Source organism: Canis lupus, chromosome 37 (genome assembly GCF_003254725.2).
Source record: "Canis lupus dingo isolate Sandy chromosome 37, ASM325472v2, whole genome shotgun sequence".
In the NCBI taxonomy this organism is placed as follows: Eukaryota; Metazoa; Chordata; class Mammalia; order Carnivora; family Canidae; genus Canis; species Canis lupus.
The window spans coordinates 14,742,564-14,761,327 of record NC_064279.1 but is presented as its reverse complement, the minus strand read 5'-3'; the positions used below and the strand labels follow the sequence as shown (position 1 = coordinate 14,761,327).

General features: G+C 44.9%; 1 protein-coding gene across 1 annotated transcript in view; it reads right to left on the bottom strand.

The window, feature by feature from the left end:
* Positions 1–524: 524 nt before the first annotated feature.
* Positions 525–18,764, bottom strand: part of NRP2 (neuropilin 2) — a 115,338-nt gene continuing 97,098 nt past the window's right edge. The window contains 2 exon segments of the mRNA XM_049106453.1: positions 525–3,867; positions 5,910–5,960. Of these exon segments, the coding sequence (XP_048962410.1) occupies positions 3,563–3,867; positions 5,910–5,960 (356 nt within the window). The 3' untranslated portion in view covers positions 525–3,562.

The window sequence follows — 18,764 nt, the reverse complement described above, 5'->3', positions numbered from 1 at the left end:
GGGATGACGATCTTGGAAATCTACCAGCAAGTCTTTGAGTTAAAATAGCCCACCTGGCCAGGTAGCCCAATCCCCATCCCCATCATATTTTCAATTTTATAAAAAGCCAGCCAGCCAATCAACCTACTAACTCCATAAGAAGTGTTAAGAAACATTGTCCCTGGGCAGCCTCGGTGGTGCAGCGGTTTAGCGCCGCCTGCAGCCTGGGGCGTGATCTTGGAGACTCTGGATCGAGTCCCACGTTGGGCTCTCTGCATGGAGCCTGCTTTTCCCTCTGCCTGTGTCTCCGCCTCTCTCTCTCTGTGTGTCTCTATGAATAAATAAAAATCTTAAAAAAAAAAAAAAAGAAAGAAACATTGTCCCTGGAGAATGACCAACCATCCTTGTTTGGCTGGGATTGTGGGGTTTCCAGGGACATAGGATTTTCAGCGCTAACACCCAGGAGAGTCTTGGGCAAACTGGGATGACTTAGTCATCCAATCATCCAAACTCTTTGTCTCCAATAAAAAACATGCAGAAAAATATCTCTGGTATAATGTTTATTTAAATAGCAATTTTAAAAAGGCTTTATACAAATCATATAAACACAGTTTGACCTTGTTGTTTATTTTTTACATTGAAGAATCACAGTAAAAGCTCTCAAGTTCCCGTGATCTGGCTCAGCCAGCGAATGGTCAAATACCTTTAACTGCAAACCCTGGAAAAGTTAACCTTCTGTGTGACAGTTTAACTTTTCCCCTTGTTTTCTTGCATTCATGCTCATTCCTCGGACCCTCATCCCTGTCAACTCCCCATCCCCACCGAAGAGAGAAAGCAACCCTGTGGCCCTGTTGACTGCCTAGTCCGGGAGAGCGTGGAGGTAATGTGTCATTCAATACAAGGCAAAAAAGGAGATCAATACTGTGAGTTGGGTTTCCCAAAGGGAACGACTCAAAGAGACGGGTCAGCTAGCCTACCTGCAGATAGAGACCACAAATGCACCAGGGTGCCCCCTGGCCGAGTTAGAACCAGGCCCCACTGTCTTTCTGTCTTCCAACAGACCAGCCTCCAGTGTTGGTGAGGTATCTACATGTAGCCCTGGGTAGTCTGCTTTTGTTTAGCAGGGCTCATCCAGGGCCTCAAGCCGGCCAATGGTGAGTTTGGATCGAGCACTGTCAGCGGGATGCGGGTTGGCTTGCGCGTAACTTAGAGGCGAACTGCAGGCTGAAGACAGGACTGGTCTTTGAGGAACTGTCAAAGGACCCATGGAGCATGAGAGGGCCAGGAGTCCCGGGGTAGGCTTTTGAACTTCCCTTCTTCTGCAGGCAACCTCTGGAAATCCCTAGGACTTGCTAGCTTCCTGAAAACTGAGCTACGTGGGAAGGCGAAGAGGAGAGTGGGCTAATTAATGACTTGGTTTCGATAAAGTGTAAAAACTTGCTTCTGCTGCATGCCCAGCTTGGGGGGGGTCCTAAAGCTAAGCCCTCGGGCTTGACAGCTTTACTTTTCACCTCTAACTACCACTGTGCCAACGAGTGCCGAGATCAGCAGTTACACTCGGGCCCTAGGTCAAAGTCACAACAACATCACGGAGTCCCACGTGACCATTCACATACACAGTAGATACAGAGAACTCAAAGGCTTGCAAAGACACACACACATATGAATAAATAGCTGTCGGTTTGGACTCTCCCTCTGCGCATACAAAACACTGTGACATTACCATTTGAACTAGCATTTCCATAAGTTAACATTTAAAGGAACCAGCCAGTCCCATTCACCTTTTTCCTTTCACCTGGGTATGAGACAAATGAACTTGTGGGTGACCATAGCAGCAAAAACCGTCTGACAGTTTACCACTGATAAGCGATGGGCTGGGCATCCTGGGTTTCAAATGTATTTCCAGCACCCAGGTGATCTTTAGGCATCACTACAAAATCAAGATTGGGATCTTGACGCGGACAATCTTAACCTTCACACAGCTGGATGCCTCCCCTCCTAGAGTAGCTGAGAGTCATCTAGGGCTATGACTACCTCTCCGGCAGCAGGGCTCAATCCATTAGTAGGATCAGTGATGAGCTGGGGAAACTGGCAGTGGAGTCACGGGGCTTAGGGAAGAAGCGATGCCTTACTTGTATGATACTCACTGATTTCTACATAGAGGGGAAAATACAGGTTTTCTTCATTGTTTCAAGGCACTTAATAAAAAACACATAAATTGTGTGTGTGTGCGCGTGTGTGTGCATGTGTGTGTAAGAACATAGGTCTCTCTGGGGTTGAAGCAGTGTTGTTAGTGTTTTGGTCCATAGTACTTGCACACTTGTGGTTAAGATCAGCTCGCGTACATCCTACTTGACTCTCCTGAAATACTGAGGTGGCGGCTGTAACCCCGAGGAGAACTCAACGTCTACCAGCCTGTCAAAGAGACTAATTCATCCAAATGTCTCTGTACTGTCAGCTTAGCCTGTGCCATGACGTGATCACAGAAGCTGGACTTCTTATTCCCTCTGCACTGCTCTCCTTTTAGGTCCACTGGTCACCAGTTACATCTCACTGGTGGAGAAGACCTACAAACAGCCTGTATTTGCACCCACCTTCCATCTTTGAGAATGTCAAACAGTGCTCGTCTTGGGGATCAGACACCTGACGGATGTGCGTGTGCGTATGTGTGTATGTTTTAGAAGAACAAGGGGGAGGGGAAAGAAAAAGCAAAACCACCACCAGAGGCCCCTTGAAGTAGCCTCACAGCCACAACTTCTGGGTCTAGATTTAATGAATGGCTCCTAGTCACGAAGCACATTAAGGCTTGTCCGCTTTTAACATGGAGGTGCTTCTGTGGATTTTGACGTGTGAAGTTTCCTTTCTGGTTTGTCTTACATCACATATAAGAAAGAGCTATTCATGCTGACCCTAAAATGGCAATTTTCCCCTGGATAAAAAAAGTTAAAGGCAACAACATCCTACTTAAATGCTAGGACTGGAAACGGCAGCTTGTAGGGTTGGCTGGTAGATTGGACACCACAGCAAATCCCGTAAGTCATAAGACGATCAGAGGACAGGAGAAGTTGGACGGCTTTTTTGTTTTGTTTTGTTTTGTTTTGTTTTTTTTAGGTTTTTTTTCCCCTAAAGATGAAAAGTCTGAAAAGACCTTTTGCTTCTCAAGTGTTGACTATCATGAGAAAGCAGAGTACCATGACCACTCCTCTGCTTCCAACTTGGAAAAGTCATTCTCTTCTTCCGCCTCTTGGAGTTGCTCACAGACCAAAGAAGTAAGATATAATAATAAGAACAAACTCACAAACAAAATAGAACTGTGACCCCAAAGAGATGAGCTCCCGTCTTAGTCCCAGCAACGACTCAGCCACGGTGCTCCCAGGTGGGTCCCAACACGCACCCCCCTCCCCGGGGCAGCCGCATCTCCCCACCTCCCTCTACTCGTCCGTCTGTTCTGTCCACACCTTCGGTATTCTGGATCGGTTTGATCGAGATTATGGCATTCAGTTCCCAAAGGGGAAAAAAAATGTAATCTTCCCTAGCCCCTCTTGCTGGAATGAAACGTCAGATGTGATTTGGGTGCAATCCGTCATGCTTCGGAGCAGCACTTCTGGTGGTTCATCTTGACCTTGTGCTTGAGGCCGTCGTAGAGCTCAAAGTTGTAGTTCTCCAGGGTGGTGCAGCTGCGGGAGCTCAGCCCTGAGTAGGAGCAGGTACAGTAGAGCAGAAGCCCCGCACACGTGGCCCCCAGGAGGACTCCCAGGGAGCTCATGGCGATAATGGTGATGAGGATGGGATCCAACGTGTAGAGCCAGCTCTTTTCTTTGTCGGCCGAAGGGGCTCCAGATCCTGAGGTTGGGGAAGAAGAGTTGGTCCAGTCCACCTCGTACTCATCTGTGACATAAAGCACATGAGAGATTGTGGGCGCTGCCTCTTTCAAGGTGATATAACTGAGTCTTCCCACATCATTGCTGTGCAACTAAGTTTATTTAACCCCCCTCGTCTCAGTCGTCTCCTCTATAAACCGGGGATACTGTTAAGTCTGCCTCACTGGGTTACTACAAGGATTAAATGAATTAACATTTGCAAAGTTCTTGGTGTCCAGCACACAGATGGTACAGTCTAAGTATTTGATATTTAAATAATTTGACTCCTACTAGGTAAGTTTGGATTTTGACAGAAACTTCGGGGTGTCTTTGGAGCACTGGGGTGGTCCCGTGTTCTGGGCACGCTTCTTTTTTGCCCCCTCATCCCCCACTTCCACTTGCTTCAAGTTACACCAAAGGATAGGCTGAGACTATTTTTATACGACAGGTTTCCGAATTTAGCATTCTTGGCTGTCGGAGCAGCAGACTTTTTTCGAACCACCACACCTCACTTGATACACATCTTACCTACTATTGTGGGTTGAATTGTGCCCCAAGGTTCATATGTTGACGTTCTAACCCTTAGTACCTTAGAATGTGACCTTATTTGGAGATAGGCTCTTTAGAGAAATAATCCACCTAAGGAGAGCTCATTATGGTGGGCCCTAATCCAACATTAAAAGGGGAAATTTGGAGACACACACAGATGGGAGATTGCCTTGAAAACATGGAGATAACCATCTATAAGCCTCATGGTCCTTGGGAGGAAGCAACCCTGCTGACACCTTGATCTCCAGGAAGGTGAGAAAATACATTTCTGTTGTTTATGACACCTAGTTTGCGGTACTTTGTTATGACAGCCCTAGCAGACTTATATACTTAGGTTTCCAGAGCGTGGCCAAAGCATGACCACATCCATAGCTCATTTTGTGGAATTTCCTAATAATCCCATGAAGAAGGCAGGGTGCTATTATAATTTTTTTTTTAAATAAATGAACAAACTCAGGTTTTTTTTTTTTTTTTTTTTTTTTTTAGAAATTAGGTGGCCAGGTAACTCACTCAAGGTCCCGGAGTTAGCAAGCAGTGAAACTAGGAGTAGGATTCAGGCTTTCCGCATCCTCGTGCCCTGCTCTCTGTCCCCATCTGCTTCTGCTGCTGCCTCTCCTTGTAGGCGAGTTCCACAGCTTTGCCCATAAAAGGAGCGTTAGCTGGGGCTTTGCAGGGAGAGTCTGAGCGGAGTTAACAAGGTGCTGTTTGGGTTAGTCACTCTGTTTCTATAACTACACTTGAAGTGTTTGATTAAGGTCAGGTTAAATACAGCTGGTTCTATAAACTGCTCTTCTTAAATGCATCAATCTTGGTCTGAAGTTGTTCTTTGAGGGAAACCTTGGTGATCTCTCTTGGAGATCAACTCTGGCACTCAGAGAAGCCCAGAGAGACCTGCGCTGCTCTGAGTTGATGGAAGAAATTCTATCTACGTGTTTGTTCAGCGGCCCTCCAGTTAGGGCTCTTGCTTTGGCCCCTTAAGTATGTGTATTTGAAGTAGAATAGAGCTTCTAATAAGTATGAGAATACAAGATGGGGATTGTAGCAAGGAAACCTAAATCTTGCAATGGGCCTCAACTTGGAGTCTTGGATAGTGTGAGAAAGGCTCTGTCCAAGCCAGGGAACAGGAAACCACAGAAAGCCTAGGAGAATATTCACGTTTATACTCATTGACTCAAGGTCTTTTTGGGAAGAGGTCAATGGGTTCAAGTAGCAACACATATAAGGGAACCTGGCTTTTACTTCTAAAGGGTTTATCCAGATTTGAAGTCCATCAATGTCGAAAGTTGCCTTAAGTAGGGGACCTGTTTCAGATTAGGCAGAAGCAACTCAATAAGCTTTCTAAATTTGACCCTGACAAAGCAATTGATGGTTCCTTCATTCCTCTCTAGATTCTTTTCTCTTATATTTCTGACTGGTAGTTCTAAATTCTGGCCTTCTAATACCCCAGGCATTATTTTTGTTGACGTCTTTATAACCAAACTTGAATTTCGTGATTATCTGCTAAATCATAGCAATACTCACCATCAATTTCATCTTCATAGCCTTCTCTCCCATGTATTTCTGGAATGTCCACTATAACGAAAAAGAAAACAAACAAATCAAGTTATAACGAATTTTATCGCTGTGGCTAACAGGCAGAGATGCAACTTTTCTCAGACTGACTCCCCGGTACAGTAGGCAGCAAAAGATTCACATCTGCTTCTAGATCATTTAGTATGTACATTACTGGATTCTTTCCCCTTCAGAAGATTTGTCTTTTATTTCCAATAGTGACCCAAAGAACAGAAACAAAAAAGGTCTTCAGCACCCATAAATCCTTGTGCCGTTGTAATGACTGTAGTTCGTTGCCAATATAGGTCTACGTTTATCCAAGGCAAAATGGATGGCATGCCCATCATCAGTTGCCATCACTGTGATATTTATCTAGGATAACTGACCCTCCTCATATGTGTGCATCTAAGTAGACATATACTGCGAGAGTTTGTCCTCTGGATTTCAAATAAACATATAGTAATTCAACAAAGTGATGTTTCATTATTTTATATTTTAATGTAGAACTGGAAAGAATGTCATAATAACCTGTCTACCTCCACGTATCTGTGCTAATATCTCTCATCTTTCCTTCTCAGCCTTTTTTTCCTATTGGCTTTCTTTACGGCTTAGAATAGGTCAAACATGGGCATCCAATCTGACTAGCCCAGGCTTGAATGGCGCTAAGTTAATTTACTGTGAATTTTCTCCAGCATTATCACTGTCTATCTTTTCTTTTTTTTATGATAATTTTTTGGGGGAGGTGGGAAAGACTGTCTTCCTATTCACGATGCTGTCCATCTTACAGAAATCAGAGCCAATGAAAACTTCCTGACTAAAATGGTAAAACATCAAAAAAGAGAATCAAATATGTACTGATTCATCATTTCTTTCTTTCTCACAAATTAATTATGCCTGCCCTGGCTGTCAGCTCAAGGTGGCGCCAGTGAATGTATGGGCCCTTTAGGAATTTTATTGAACCCCAAGTCAGGTGAACAACCTTGAGGTCAGCACTATAAATTGATAACCGAAAATCCAGGCTTAAGCCAAACCCAAATCCCAAAGAGCTAACACTCTCAAACAAGAGGAAAAAAAAAAAAAAAAAAAAGAACTTCGGACTGGCTGAACTTTTCCCTTATCAGCACTTCTCAGAGAAGATCTACTTGACCATGACCTGAACTGAGGACTGATCTATCACTGCCACACACAAAATTCAGTCCTTTCCTAGAGGCTGTGGTTTTAATCATGTTAGATAGAAGTCTTCCTCATTCCTGGCCAAGTGCTAAAGCACATTCTTATCCCCCTGGTCGCTAGAAGGGATACAACAAAACAACTTGCCAACACCCCACTTGAAAGGATCAACGCCATGTGGCACTGATTCGCCGTAAATCCAGCCTGTGTCTGGCATGTTTATAGCACAGCAACTGGCACCTGCAGGTCACACCAGCTTCCCCACCTCAATGCCCACCCCCTGCATTATTCTCCAGGCCCCTATGGCACAGGCTGTTTCCTTGGAATGAAGATGTGAATATGAATCAAAAAGAGGCAGGTGGTGTCTGTCATAGGGATCAAACTGAGCTTTTGAAAGGAAACCTGGAGATTTTTTTTTTTAACCTTATGAAACAACAACAACAACAACAAAAAAAAACAGAAGAAAACCATCACATTTCCAACAACTAATCGTTTTGGTGTGATGCTCATATATCTTAAGACCTTCATGGTTAAGAGATGCAGAACACTGGAAAAGAATATGTCTATCAGCCTAGCACAAAAACCGTGGGGCTCTTGCCAGTGACTTTTGGGCCAAATCCTCTTCTTGCTTTTAGGGATTTGGTCTCTGCCAAGGATGTGACAGATTCTTGGAGGCTAGAATGCCATTTTGCTCCATCTCACACCCTCAGGGAAGAACTCTTAGGACACTATTGATCACGGCTGGAAAGGGGGTGGATGTGGCATTGATCTTGAAAGAAAAAGGGTAAAAGGATGGTAATCAGTATTAGAACATTTTGCCCCAGGAGACCACACCCTCTAGTCTCTGGAGATAGAGGACTAGATGAGATGACCTCACAAGAACTGGTCCATTTCTAAGGTTCTCCGACATTGATTGGCCAGATGTGGCCGAGATTTCCGCACCTGGAGAACCAAAGGCTACTTGAGGTGAAGAAGAACACTTTAGAGGCTTGACTTGGCTTTTTGTGTAATCACTGCTCCCAGGAGTTTAGGTGAGTGGGAAGGGGTCGACAAAAGGATAAGTTAATCAACACTTTCAAAAGCGCATCTGTTCACCAAGCCTCAAAGAAAGAATGGCACACGGGGGAAAATCCAAATAAAGGGAACATTTGTACAAAAAGCAATTTACTTTGATAGCAATTTTCTCTGGTCCCCTTGCTAATATTATTGATACCTGTGTTTGATTAAAAGCTTTCTTTTTTAAAAGCCCCTTTGCCCTTCACGGGCCACTTTCCTTTCCTGTTAAGCTCAATAGGTAAACCTCAAGAGTGTTTCCTCAGGACGTTGGCAGGAAGGAGTGTGGTTCTCCCACCAGGTCCCTGTCATTCTAGAAAGAAAAGGCAAGAGTGGAGAGGAGGGAGAAATGATGAGCTCCAGACACAGTGGAGGCAGCACCTTCCTGATAGCAGAAGTTCTAGCAAAAGCATGGAGGGACCGGGGACTTGGAATTGAACTGAATTTTTCTTCTTTGTCAAGGACAAACTTGGAGAGGAACTTCCAGGACTCTGGGTCAGTGGGTGGGTGTGTCTCTAAGTGGGAGATGGATGAAGGAGAGTGGAATGGGCCACACCTATAGGATAATACAGATCAGGAATGGATCTTACCACCCACATGACTTCCACTTTCAACCTTTGTGCTCCCATGACCCTATTTCCTCTGGGATCCTGTGTGAACTCAATTTCAGGCCAGTTTGACTCCAAATCCTGAATTCTGACACTCTGTACTATGTTTCGGCCAGAGGAGACCTCCCACTGCCACCCCCACCCAGGTCTGCCTGCAAGTTCTCCGGGTGGAGGCAGGACACTGCAATTACCACCATATCATGACTACCTACCCTAACAGTAGGGATGGATCCTGGTTGACTGGATATACACTCTCTGGCTGTTTGCCTGCATTGCTGGCTCACCACTTGGATGGGAACTCATGAGGACTGCTCATGAATGTGAAAATATGATCTGAAATTTGAGGCTCATGGTTTCTGTGACAGCCATTGCTCAGAGGGGGAAGGCTGCTTTACCTCATTCTTCCAAGGGCAATCTTCATTCACCAACCAATCAACCAATCATCACTTATAAAGGGGATTCCCAAGGTGCCCAGGAACTGTACTGAGGACTATGAAAAATGGAGATGTATGGGACCAGGTGTCTACAGTCAAGGCCCTTCAGCATGGTTAGGAAGCAAAGACTAGTCCAAGCCAAAACAGCAGAAAAGAAAGTGGGGTATTATAGAAGGGACTCCAAGTGCTACTGATGTCCAGGGTAGGGATGGGGCACATGAGGCTGGGCCACTGCCAGGAAGGAAAACATGAGAGTGGGGAAGAGGATGCTTTGGAACTGAGGCAGCTTTGAGATGGGGGGTGGAGTTCTAGCTCCTTTATCTGATCCATAGGAATGGTTTCAAACATGGCACCTGAGCCTTTGTACTCATATACTGATCCCTTGGTTTTGGCTTGAATTCACTTTGATCTATTAAGGAATTCAAAGAGATTGCCACGGCTGGCTACAAATCTTCCACCTGGATTTCCCTACGTGAGAGTCAGCTGTCTGCTCCTCCCCTCTGGTGGAGGGGTGTGAACCAGCACCTCGAGAGGAAGTGAACTCATGCAGGACTGGAAAGGAGTCTAATAGTTTAAGTAATCTAGTGAGCAGAGTAGCCACTGCTTAAAAAACAAACAACTCAATTCAACAAAATCTGGTTGTTTTCATATCATCGTAGAAGCCTTAGGCTACAAAGTCCCATTTCCCCAGGAGTCCCTTCCTTTAGTATCATCAAGCAGTGGGTTAGGTACACAGTGAAGAGTGATTTAAGGTTCTACTCATGTCCTATAGTCCTGGTTTTTCAGGGCAAGAGGCCTGTAGGGGCTAGTTATTAAAACATTCACTCACTGTTCCAGGAACTCCCTCCACCCTAGAAGAGTCACAGATTTTCAAGTGTCAGTAAATTGCAACACTATGGCACGAAAGGTTAACGGCCATACCCAGTCACAAACCGAACCTACTCTAAGGAGATGTGTTTTCCCTGTGGGGTTTGGAACATTGCCTGTTCAGACCACACATGCTATGCAGGGGAAACACCCCCAATACTCCAACCTGCAGCCAGGAAATTCCCCACCGAGCATGATTTAAGTCTCAAATACGAAAGCTCTCTCTCAGTCTTTGCCCCTCAGTCTCTTGTCCCTGTCTTGTGTGTGTGTGTGTGTGTGTGTGTGTGCATGCACACACAAGCACAGGTGCACACGAGCCCATTATCTATCTTCCTCTCGTCCTCATTTTCTTCCATTTTTTTCCCTCTTAAATTAAGGCTCTTTGGGGTAAGGCTGCTTTTCTGCAGTTACTCATAGAAAACTTTCCACCTTCACTTTCAGCACTTCTGCTATGCTGTGGTCTCCTGCGAGTGTATTGGCACTGACATTGTTCTGTTTACTTTCTGCATCTTAAAAGGAACTTCACAAGATTGCTCAGAGAGTGAGAGGCCTGCCTCAGACCACTGGTTACTTTTAGATAAATTATTTAGGACAGCCCATTCCTGGGTCACTTGAACATAGATCATTTCAGGCTACCAACATACGCTGGTTTTCTATGGAGAGTCCCTTCCATGCCAATTCTGAGCAGTGGATTAAGAGGCCTGGTTGATGCTGATGACAAGTTCGCCAGCCAGAGTGTCAGCTCTGCTCTGTATCTGAAGGGAAGCAGCATGGGCTATGGAGCAGCACTGCACTGGGGATAGGCTGCCTATTTCTTGCTGAGTTTGGCTATCCACCCCAGGTGTGGGAGCCTGGGTGAGGCCTCCTGAGCCTCAGTTTGCTCCTCTGTAAAGTAACCACCAGCCTTCTTCCCTGCTCTAGTAGTCTTATGTCTTATAGGAAGAAAATGAGGAAAGTCAGAGGGCCTTTCCAATGAGGGCTCTCTCAGGTGGCTGCTGGTTGAAGTAGACAAGGTGACTCCCACAGAAAAGGGCCCCATACTACTCATTGCCCCAGCCTGCACCCCACACTACTTGTGTCCCGGGCGTTGCTCCCTGAAGGCAGCCATCTTAAGGTGTATATGGAAAGAGAAGACCACAAAAAGAACAGGTAAAGGGAAGCCATGAGGTTCTCTGTTTTCGATACTTGCTCATTTCCTTAGATACTAGCCCTGCTAACCTGCGATCAAGGAAGTATGGGGGTGTACTGTGCCCCAAGTTTTAAGCCTCTGCCTCACCTGATGCCAGCCTGATAAAACCAACCTAACATGGCCACTTAACCCACCAAACAGCAACCGGTCTTTAAAGCAAGGATTGAAGGGTCTCTTACGCACAGGAGATGGTCAAAGTCATTCATTTTCACAGGTACAAGTGTCATCGCTTCTACTTTAAAGAGGAGGAAATTGAGGAAGGAGGGGAGAAAAATGCAGTTAGTCATTGAACAAATCGGCGGTGAAGTGAGTAAGCCACATTTTCGACACCTTGTTTGGGGCTGTGATTTATGTGGGATAAGCTCTTGGCTACTTAGAACCCTTGCTGAATTTGATTCCAAGTTCCTGAAACCCCTGAGGCAGCTAAATCACTGGCCTGTTCAGATGGGAATAGTCTTCAGAAAATTCTCTCAGCCATTTTGTTTTGATCCCTGCAGGAGATATAACACCGAGACTGAAATAAATGAGAAATAATGAAGGACTAGGAGATACTTCTTGGCCTTTCAAAGTGTTTAATTCAGTTGAACATTTAGTATTGGCTGAAGATCCCCCCGCCCCATCACACTTAATTTCCCTAATTCAGTTTGTTCATCCCCAGTTGCTACAAGGAGCCAAGAGTTCAGATGTTGATGAAAACTTTGCCAAAGCTCCTCCATTAGAGAGTCAGGGTACTTGAGAGCCATTTATCCCTTGCTGGGTTTGGCTTCAGTTTAGAAACACCACCAGAAGATCCTTTATCATGGGTTTTTATCTCTTGGGCTGATAGCCAAATACATGCAAAGTCATGGAAAAATATTTTTTTGGAGTTTTCAAATGGTTTCAAGCTGGAAAACACAGGGGCCTTGGTTTGAGATATCTGGAGTCTGAACTTGAATTTAGCCAAAAAATTATTTTTAGTTGAATAACCAGGAGAAAATACTATAAGGGCCTGGAAATACCAACTGCAAACGAGGAGGCTGTGAAATGACCTAATAATATTTTCAAGTGTGGAGGCGGATGAGCAGCTGAGGCCAGAATGGCTCCACTGAGCCCCAACAATGGCGTGAAAATAAGAAAAATGCAGCCAGAGAAATATTTAGCTGTAAAGACAGGATTCACAATTGTGCAGGCTGGAAAAACCCAGCAGCGGTGATGGAGGAAAATTCTTGGATCTCTCCTCTACCCTCAGTCTTGGAAAAGTCAGAGCTAGTCTTCATGTCTATAAGTGGATATGTCACCAAGAAATAGGCTCTTCTTTTGTTGGCCACCTTCTTAGAGTAGGAAGGTGAGGAAACCAGGAAATTTCAGGGAAGAAGTGTCCCTCCCCATTCTTATCTTCTCCTGAGATAAAAGTCTTATATTTTTACATTTCAGAGAGCTCTGCCAGCAGGCTTTGACACTTCTCTCCTCCAATCCTGACTCAGTGAGTGTGCACACTGGGAACAGGACTGAGGTGGAGTAGTTTCCTATGACCTGGGTGAAAGGACGGAGTCAAAGAAAATGAAACTGCAACCACTCCCAATATGACAAAAGATGTCTTCTTAAAGCTCTCATCTTTTGTAAGTCCTTGAAAAAAAAAAAACACACACACAACCTATGTATCTCACCAAGGGACTCTGCTATACTTGAAAGCTGGGCTCTTCTTCAGAACACAAGAATGAACGACTCTGTGGGAAGATGTTAGGAGTTCCAAAAAGGTACCTCTCTCTAGCCATTCAAGAGGTGATTTCCCCCAGAAGCCTGCTGGTGACCAAGGACTGTAATTATCACTGAAGAGAACAATTTGGTGTCCAGTAAGAATGCAACTACTCGGAGGAAAGTAACCAATTGAGCTTTTGAGGGAATTTGCTCCACACTTTTCTGGAAAGGGGTTTGGTGAAGGTGTGAGAATGACAGAGGAGAGAAGGGGCCACCAGGAGAAGGGGATGATGCATAAAAGGGAGGCTGGAAGTTGGAGATGAACAATACCGGCACAAAGACAGAGGGGTGGAGACAGGGCCTGCTTGGGGAAAGAGGGGATGGCGGTCCTATATGGAGTCGCAAAGCCAGACGGCGATGGCGGGGTTGTGGGCCTGGACTTCCCGTGAAGGCTATTATTGAGCTTACACCCTTGGTCTACAGTTGGCCAAGGCTGGTGAGGACCCTGAGCGCTGCTTTTACAATCCATGTCAGCCCCTGTCTAGGTCCTAGTTCTTATCTCCCAACCTTCAGGCCAGCTGTTGAACTACTTAAGAAGACCTATGAGGAAGTCCACCTGGGGCCCTGGGGTCCTCATACCCCTTCTCCCAGCCCGTTGGTGGTAGTTAGGAAACACAAAGGGGCAAAATGATTTTTTAACATTCTGCTAAAATGCAGCCTCAATAACCAGCAGGCTGGCTGAGCATAGGACTTTGGTCAAGGCCACCTTTGGCTCAAAGCTTTCTCTGCACTCCCATCATTACTGGAGCTGGCTGCTGCTCTCTAGCAAGTAGAGAACTCTAGTCCAGGCATCGTGTTAATGAGTCCTGCTGCCTGACAAAGAAAGTGCTATTGCTGAAAGCCAAGACACGGTACACTATCATTCCCGCTCTGGATCGGAGCCCTTGCTTAGGGGTATGGTAGTTAACGATCTTTAAAGAGTTCAATTTTGCACAATTAGAAGACAAAACAAGGCTTGTGTGTGTGTGCGTGTGTTTGCAGTAACATATCACTAGCTCATTCATACCTTATGCTCATGCTGCTTTCTTTCTTGAGCCACTCACCCCGAGTTACCTATGTGAACCCCATGTCCAAGAGGCAGAAGTCCTGGATTTTTGGCAGGTTGGAGAAATATGCCCATAAAGCCCATATATGGCAGTGGACACTGTCCATTATACTCAAAGTCCTATTATTAAAACCCTTTGTCTTAGTGCATAGTAGACACCAGGGTAACACTCTTGGAAGAAATGGTGTTTTGAACAAACAGATCTCTTGGCTTCTCTTCCACTTGCCACTCCTTGCTGGAGCCACGTGGGGATAGCAGCTTGGCCTATGTATATAAACCTCCCACTAGACAACAACCTCACCTCCTGGTGACTTTCCTTGGGTCACATTGGCCCTGAACCCCCTCAGAAGAAAGCTGGATGACACCTTTTGGCCCAGAAAGCCTGTGTCTGCTCAAGGCCAGTGTGGGGGCTTTGGTCATAAAGCTCCGAGGATTGGAGACTTTCTTTTGGCATGTGGGCCTACTTGTGGCTGCTGGAATATTTTAGTCTGCAGCACAATACTGTGCACTGACCTTAAAGGATGTTTTTTACATGAATTTTTTAGTAGGAAACATAAATAAATAAGAGCAAGGCACAGCATAGTCACTCTTTGAAGAAACCAAGTGGAACTCATTAATCATGGAGAACAGGGCTGTGCCTACTGAACCCAGGGATGGAATTAACTCCTGGGCCACAGCGGCCACAGCTCCAGTGAGCTACCGCTTACAGCCAGGCCCACGTTCTCCACAAATTGACAGTTTGAAAAAAAAAAAAAAAAAAAAGTCCCCACAATTAAAATTCCCTTCTGTTAAAACTATCTAAAGTCTTCTCTTGCAAGTACTCCACCCACTTTAGGAAAGAGAGATAGGCACAGGGATTAAATGGCTTGTGCGGATGGGGCAGGGGAGAGAAACCAGGATATCCCTAGATATCCACCACCTCTCAAGGGGGGACAGGTTCACTGTGGAAGGTAAGCCTCAGCCATTTGCAGCACCTCTTAAAATGAAAACAGGCACCCCACTGGACCCAGGAATTCTCCTGGAGAGAAACGTGCACATGGAGGCAACTTCGGAGCTGTTCCTCACGGTATTGTTTATAATAGGGAAAATAATGAACTAGGCACAACCTGAATGCCCACCTGAATGCCACCAGTAGGGGAGCAGTTAATAAACTTGGGGATATCCACACAATATGGAATGCTATACAGGAGTGAAAAAGGGTGGGCTAAGTCTGGCAGTGTGTACGAAGTATCGTCAAGATTTTGTTAAAGGAAAAACAGGAGGCTGTCCAACAAAGGAGGAAAGGCGTGACGCCATTCACGCAGAACAAAACCGAACGGCAATCAATACAAGCCACACGACTGGACACAAACATCCTTGTTTGCAATGGTATAAAACAAGGCCTGGAAACAGATACCTCACACCGTTTCTCATGATTACTCTCTTTGGGGAAGAGAGTGGGACTTGTTAGCAATGAAATGGACTTCTGCTTCCTCTGTGTTATTTGCCCATTTCCAGGATGTAGTTGTGTATACCTTGTAAGTTTGAAAAAAGGGTTGGGGGGGAGAAACCCAACCAGTTATTATCCTAAAATTTCCCCAAAAACTTCTTTCAGGGTCAGTAACCACTCAGGTCATTAAGCCTCTAATACAAGATGTTTCCCTACTCAACCCCTCAGTCTGCCACCAGAATGTCCATGGCTGATTTTTCAAACAGCCTTTCTTATTTCTTGGTCTGATGCCTGCGGGTCTTTAGCTTTTTTGGGCTCTTGGAAGTCAGGGACAGCAAAGCCTAAGAACAATTACTTTGCCCAGAAGAGGGTGGAGTGATTCTGGATCTTTGCTCGCTGGGCTGGAGGCAAGATTGGTTTCTGCTGGTTGCCCGGAAGCACCTGGACTGTCCCTTGTGCCATACTATGCTAACGGGGGTTTTGTTCTTTGGCGGTCCTCCAAATCCTCTATCTGCAGGGTCTGGGGCCAGTCAGAACTCCACCGCATAGTTGGTGCAAGCGTACTCTGGCTGAGGCATGTGGCCCGACGCCTTCTAAGGGTGCAGGTCCCTGATTGTATCTAACCTCTAGACATACTCTAGGGCAACTGATCTATGTCAGGCTTAATTAAATCCTACACTAGTCCTAGCTTTTAATTTATTTATGTAAGGCGATTCTTTTCCCTGCCGATTGTAAGACCATCAGCTGGTGTTCCCCTCTCCCCTCCTTTTTCTCTGGCTGGATTTGTTTTGTGTTTTCTTTGGGCCATCATTGAAGTGGATGAAAGGCAAATTACAGCTGTGAGAGCCCCAGAGATGTGCACAATTAAAGAGAGAAAACAAGCTGTACCTACAGATCTGCAGTTTGGCTCAGATGTGTAGCCCACAACGCAGACAAATCAAAACTTAAAAACGAAGCTCTTTTCATCAAAGATTACAGAAAGGCCACAATGTTTGTGCAAAACAACTGCAAAGTCAGGGAAGAGGGGTGATGAAAACGAACGCAGCGCCACAGCAGATTGGCCGGGCTTGGGTTATCTGGGCTGGGAGGGTGGTATCTTGCTTCAACGGCGAGAACACACATTTAAACCATCATAAAGGGCCAGGTAGGAGCCAAAAAAGACATACTGGGCCTCGACATCTGGTATTTATGATCCATGGAAACACAATTTCTGTAACATTTATGCTTGGGCTCCCTCTGAAATACCACACTGATAACAGTGCTGTGTTGGACGCCTAAGATTAGAGTCCTAACAGTCTTTTGCCCTTTTGGGGAAGAGAGAATACTTCTAGAAAATGCCTTGGGACCAGAACCAAAGCAGGAAGAGCAACGATGAAATGCTCAAAGGTGGTTCCAAAAATGGTAATGCTAACGAAGCATAAGTGATGGCCAGTTTAATTTGGTCTGGCAAATGTGGATCCCAGGCCAGCTCAGGAAAATGTTGACTGAGCCTGGGTCTTTGCCTGAAATAAATACATTTGAGATGCTTTCAGTTTATCCTTTACTAAAGGGAACAAATGGCTTTGAGGAAAGCCAAAGGTTATTTAGACAAAATGGGTAATTAGGCTTGTCATTAGACTAACAAACAATGCTCTAATCATGGGCATTCTACTCTCTTCTCCTGCAGAGGGCAGACAGCGACATATATACCGCGCCATCTGTACTAACAGAGCTTCCTGTAAGATCTGAAAACCAAAAGCCTGCTTCCTTTCAGCACCACTTGGACACGTTTACGGATGTAAAAAGGTCTTCCTCCTGGATCTAGCTTTAGAGGGGAAAAGGCAGGACTCTGGTGGAAATAGGGTACCTGGAGACGTCCCCTTCCTTAGGACCTATAGAGATGGTTCTTGTAACCCCCAGAAAGGCTCACGGGTTGATGGAATGCCTAAAACACCCAACAAATGGGGGTGTGGCGGAAAATCCTTCCATCACTTCTTGACCACTATTTAGAAGCATTAAACAGCTGGCAGGTGGTGTTTCCTGTATTTCCCCCCCCAATCCTCCACCGATAGAAATATTTTATATAACGAATCATTAACTTCCCAAAAAGGAGAACCAAACAAAAATACATGTCAACACAATCAGGCTTTTCGAGGAAGTTTCCCCAAGCCCCTCTCAAAGTTTTTACAGAAAGTTCCTTTTACAAACTGTTCCAGCCTGATAGTTGCAGGTTCATAGTCATCATATAATTATCTTCATTATTTGCTCCAAAATGAAGTCTGGAATATTTTGGAGCCTTGAACATGCCATAAGTCCCCATTTTGTCTGGGAAAGTGCTCATAAACTAGAGATCAATGTCCCCATGGAAGAAATAATTTGGTAGGCGAGGGGTATGATGTCGCCGCTTCTTCTCCAAAGGAAGCTATCTGTCTCCATAGGGCCGAGTACATGATTCAGTTCCACTGGTCCCATTCCCCCTGGGGTCCCTTGAAAGTCGAGTCCAATCGCCAGGGATTTGCCATCAAGAGAAATTTTGTAGAATCACACTGAGCAATTTAGCACTTAGCAACTTTTGCAAAATCCCACACCAATCATAAAAGTTGGCTCAGCTGCACAAATTGGATAAAACTCCTAACAAGCAGTAATAAAAAATAAAAGAAGAAAAAGCTGGCATTTAGTTGCAAGGAGAAAACCCACCTACCTCCCACAGCAATGCCCTGTAGCTCAGAAGGCGATATGCAAACTTTGGGAAACATCAGTTTGTTCAAAGCCTACATTTCAACTTTGTTCTCATAGGCAAAAGGGAAAAAAAAGCCCAGATGTTTGTATAAAAATATCATCATTTTATTACATTCCACACAATACATTTTCAAATAGTTTCCAATGTCCACAAGTTATTTTGACACACAGGCAACTGAGCAATGCAAGAGATGTCACAGTTATAGGAAGAGGGAATAAGAATAGGAAGTAAAAATCTTTAAGTTTTCTCGTTTTGTTGTTGTTCTTTGGTAATTTTCGATTATTTAGGAGTTTGCTTGCCTGCTAGTTTCATTTTAAAGACAGGGTCTTTTTAAAGATAGGGTATCAATGTCAGAAATATCACTGGATTTCCTGTCCTATTCTGGCTTTAGTCCCAAAAATGTGGGATAAGGGAAAAGTCAATTTCACTTCACTTTATTTTCAGTGTCCTGTTTCGTCAATGGCGATGCTATGATTTTTTTTTTTTTCCTTTTTCTGCCTTCACCAGCAATTAGGGGAATAGCAATTGTGAGCATAATAGCAAGGAAGGGATTTTTTTTTTTTTTAACCCCAGA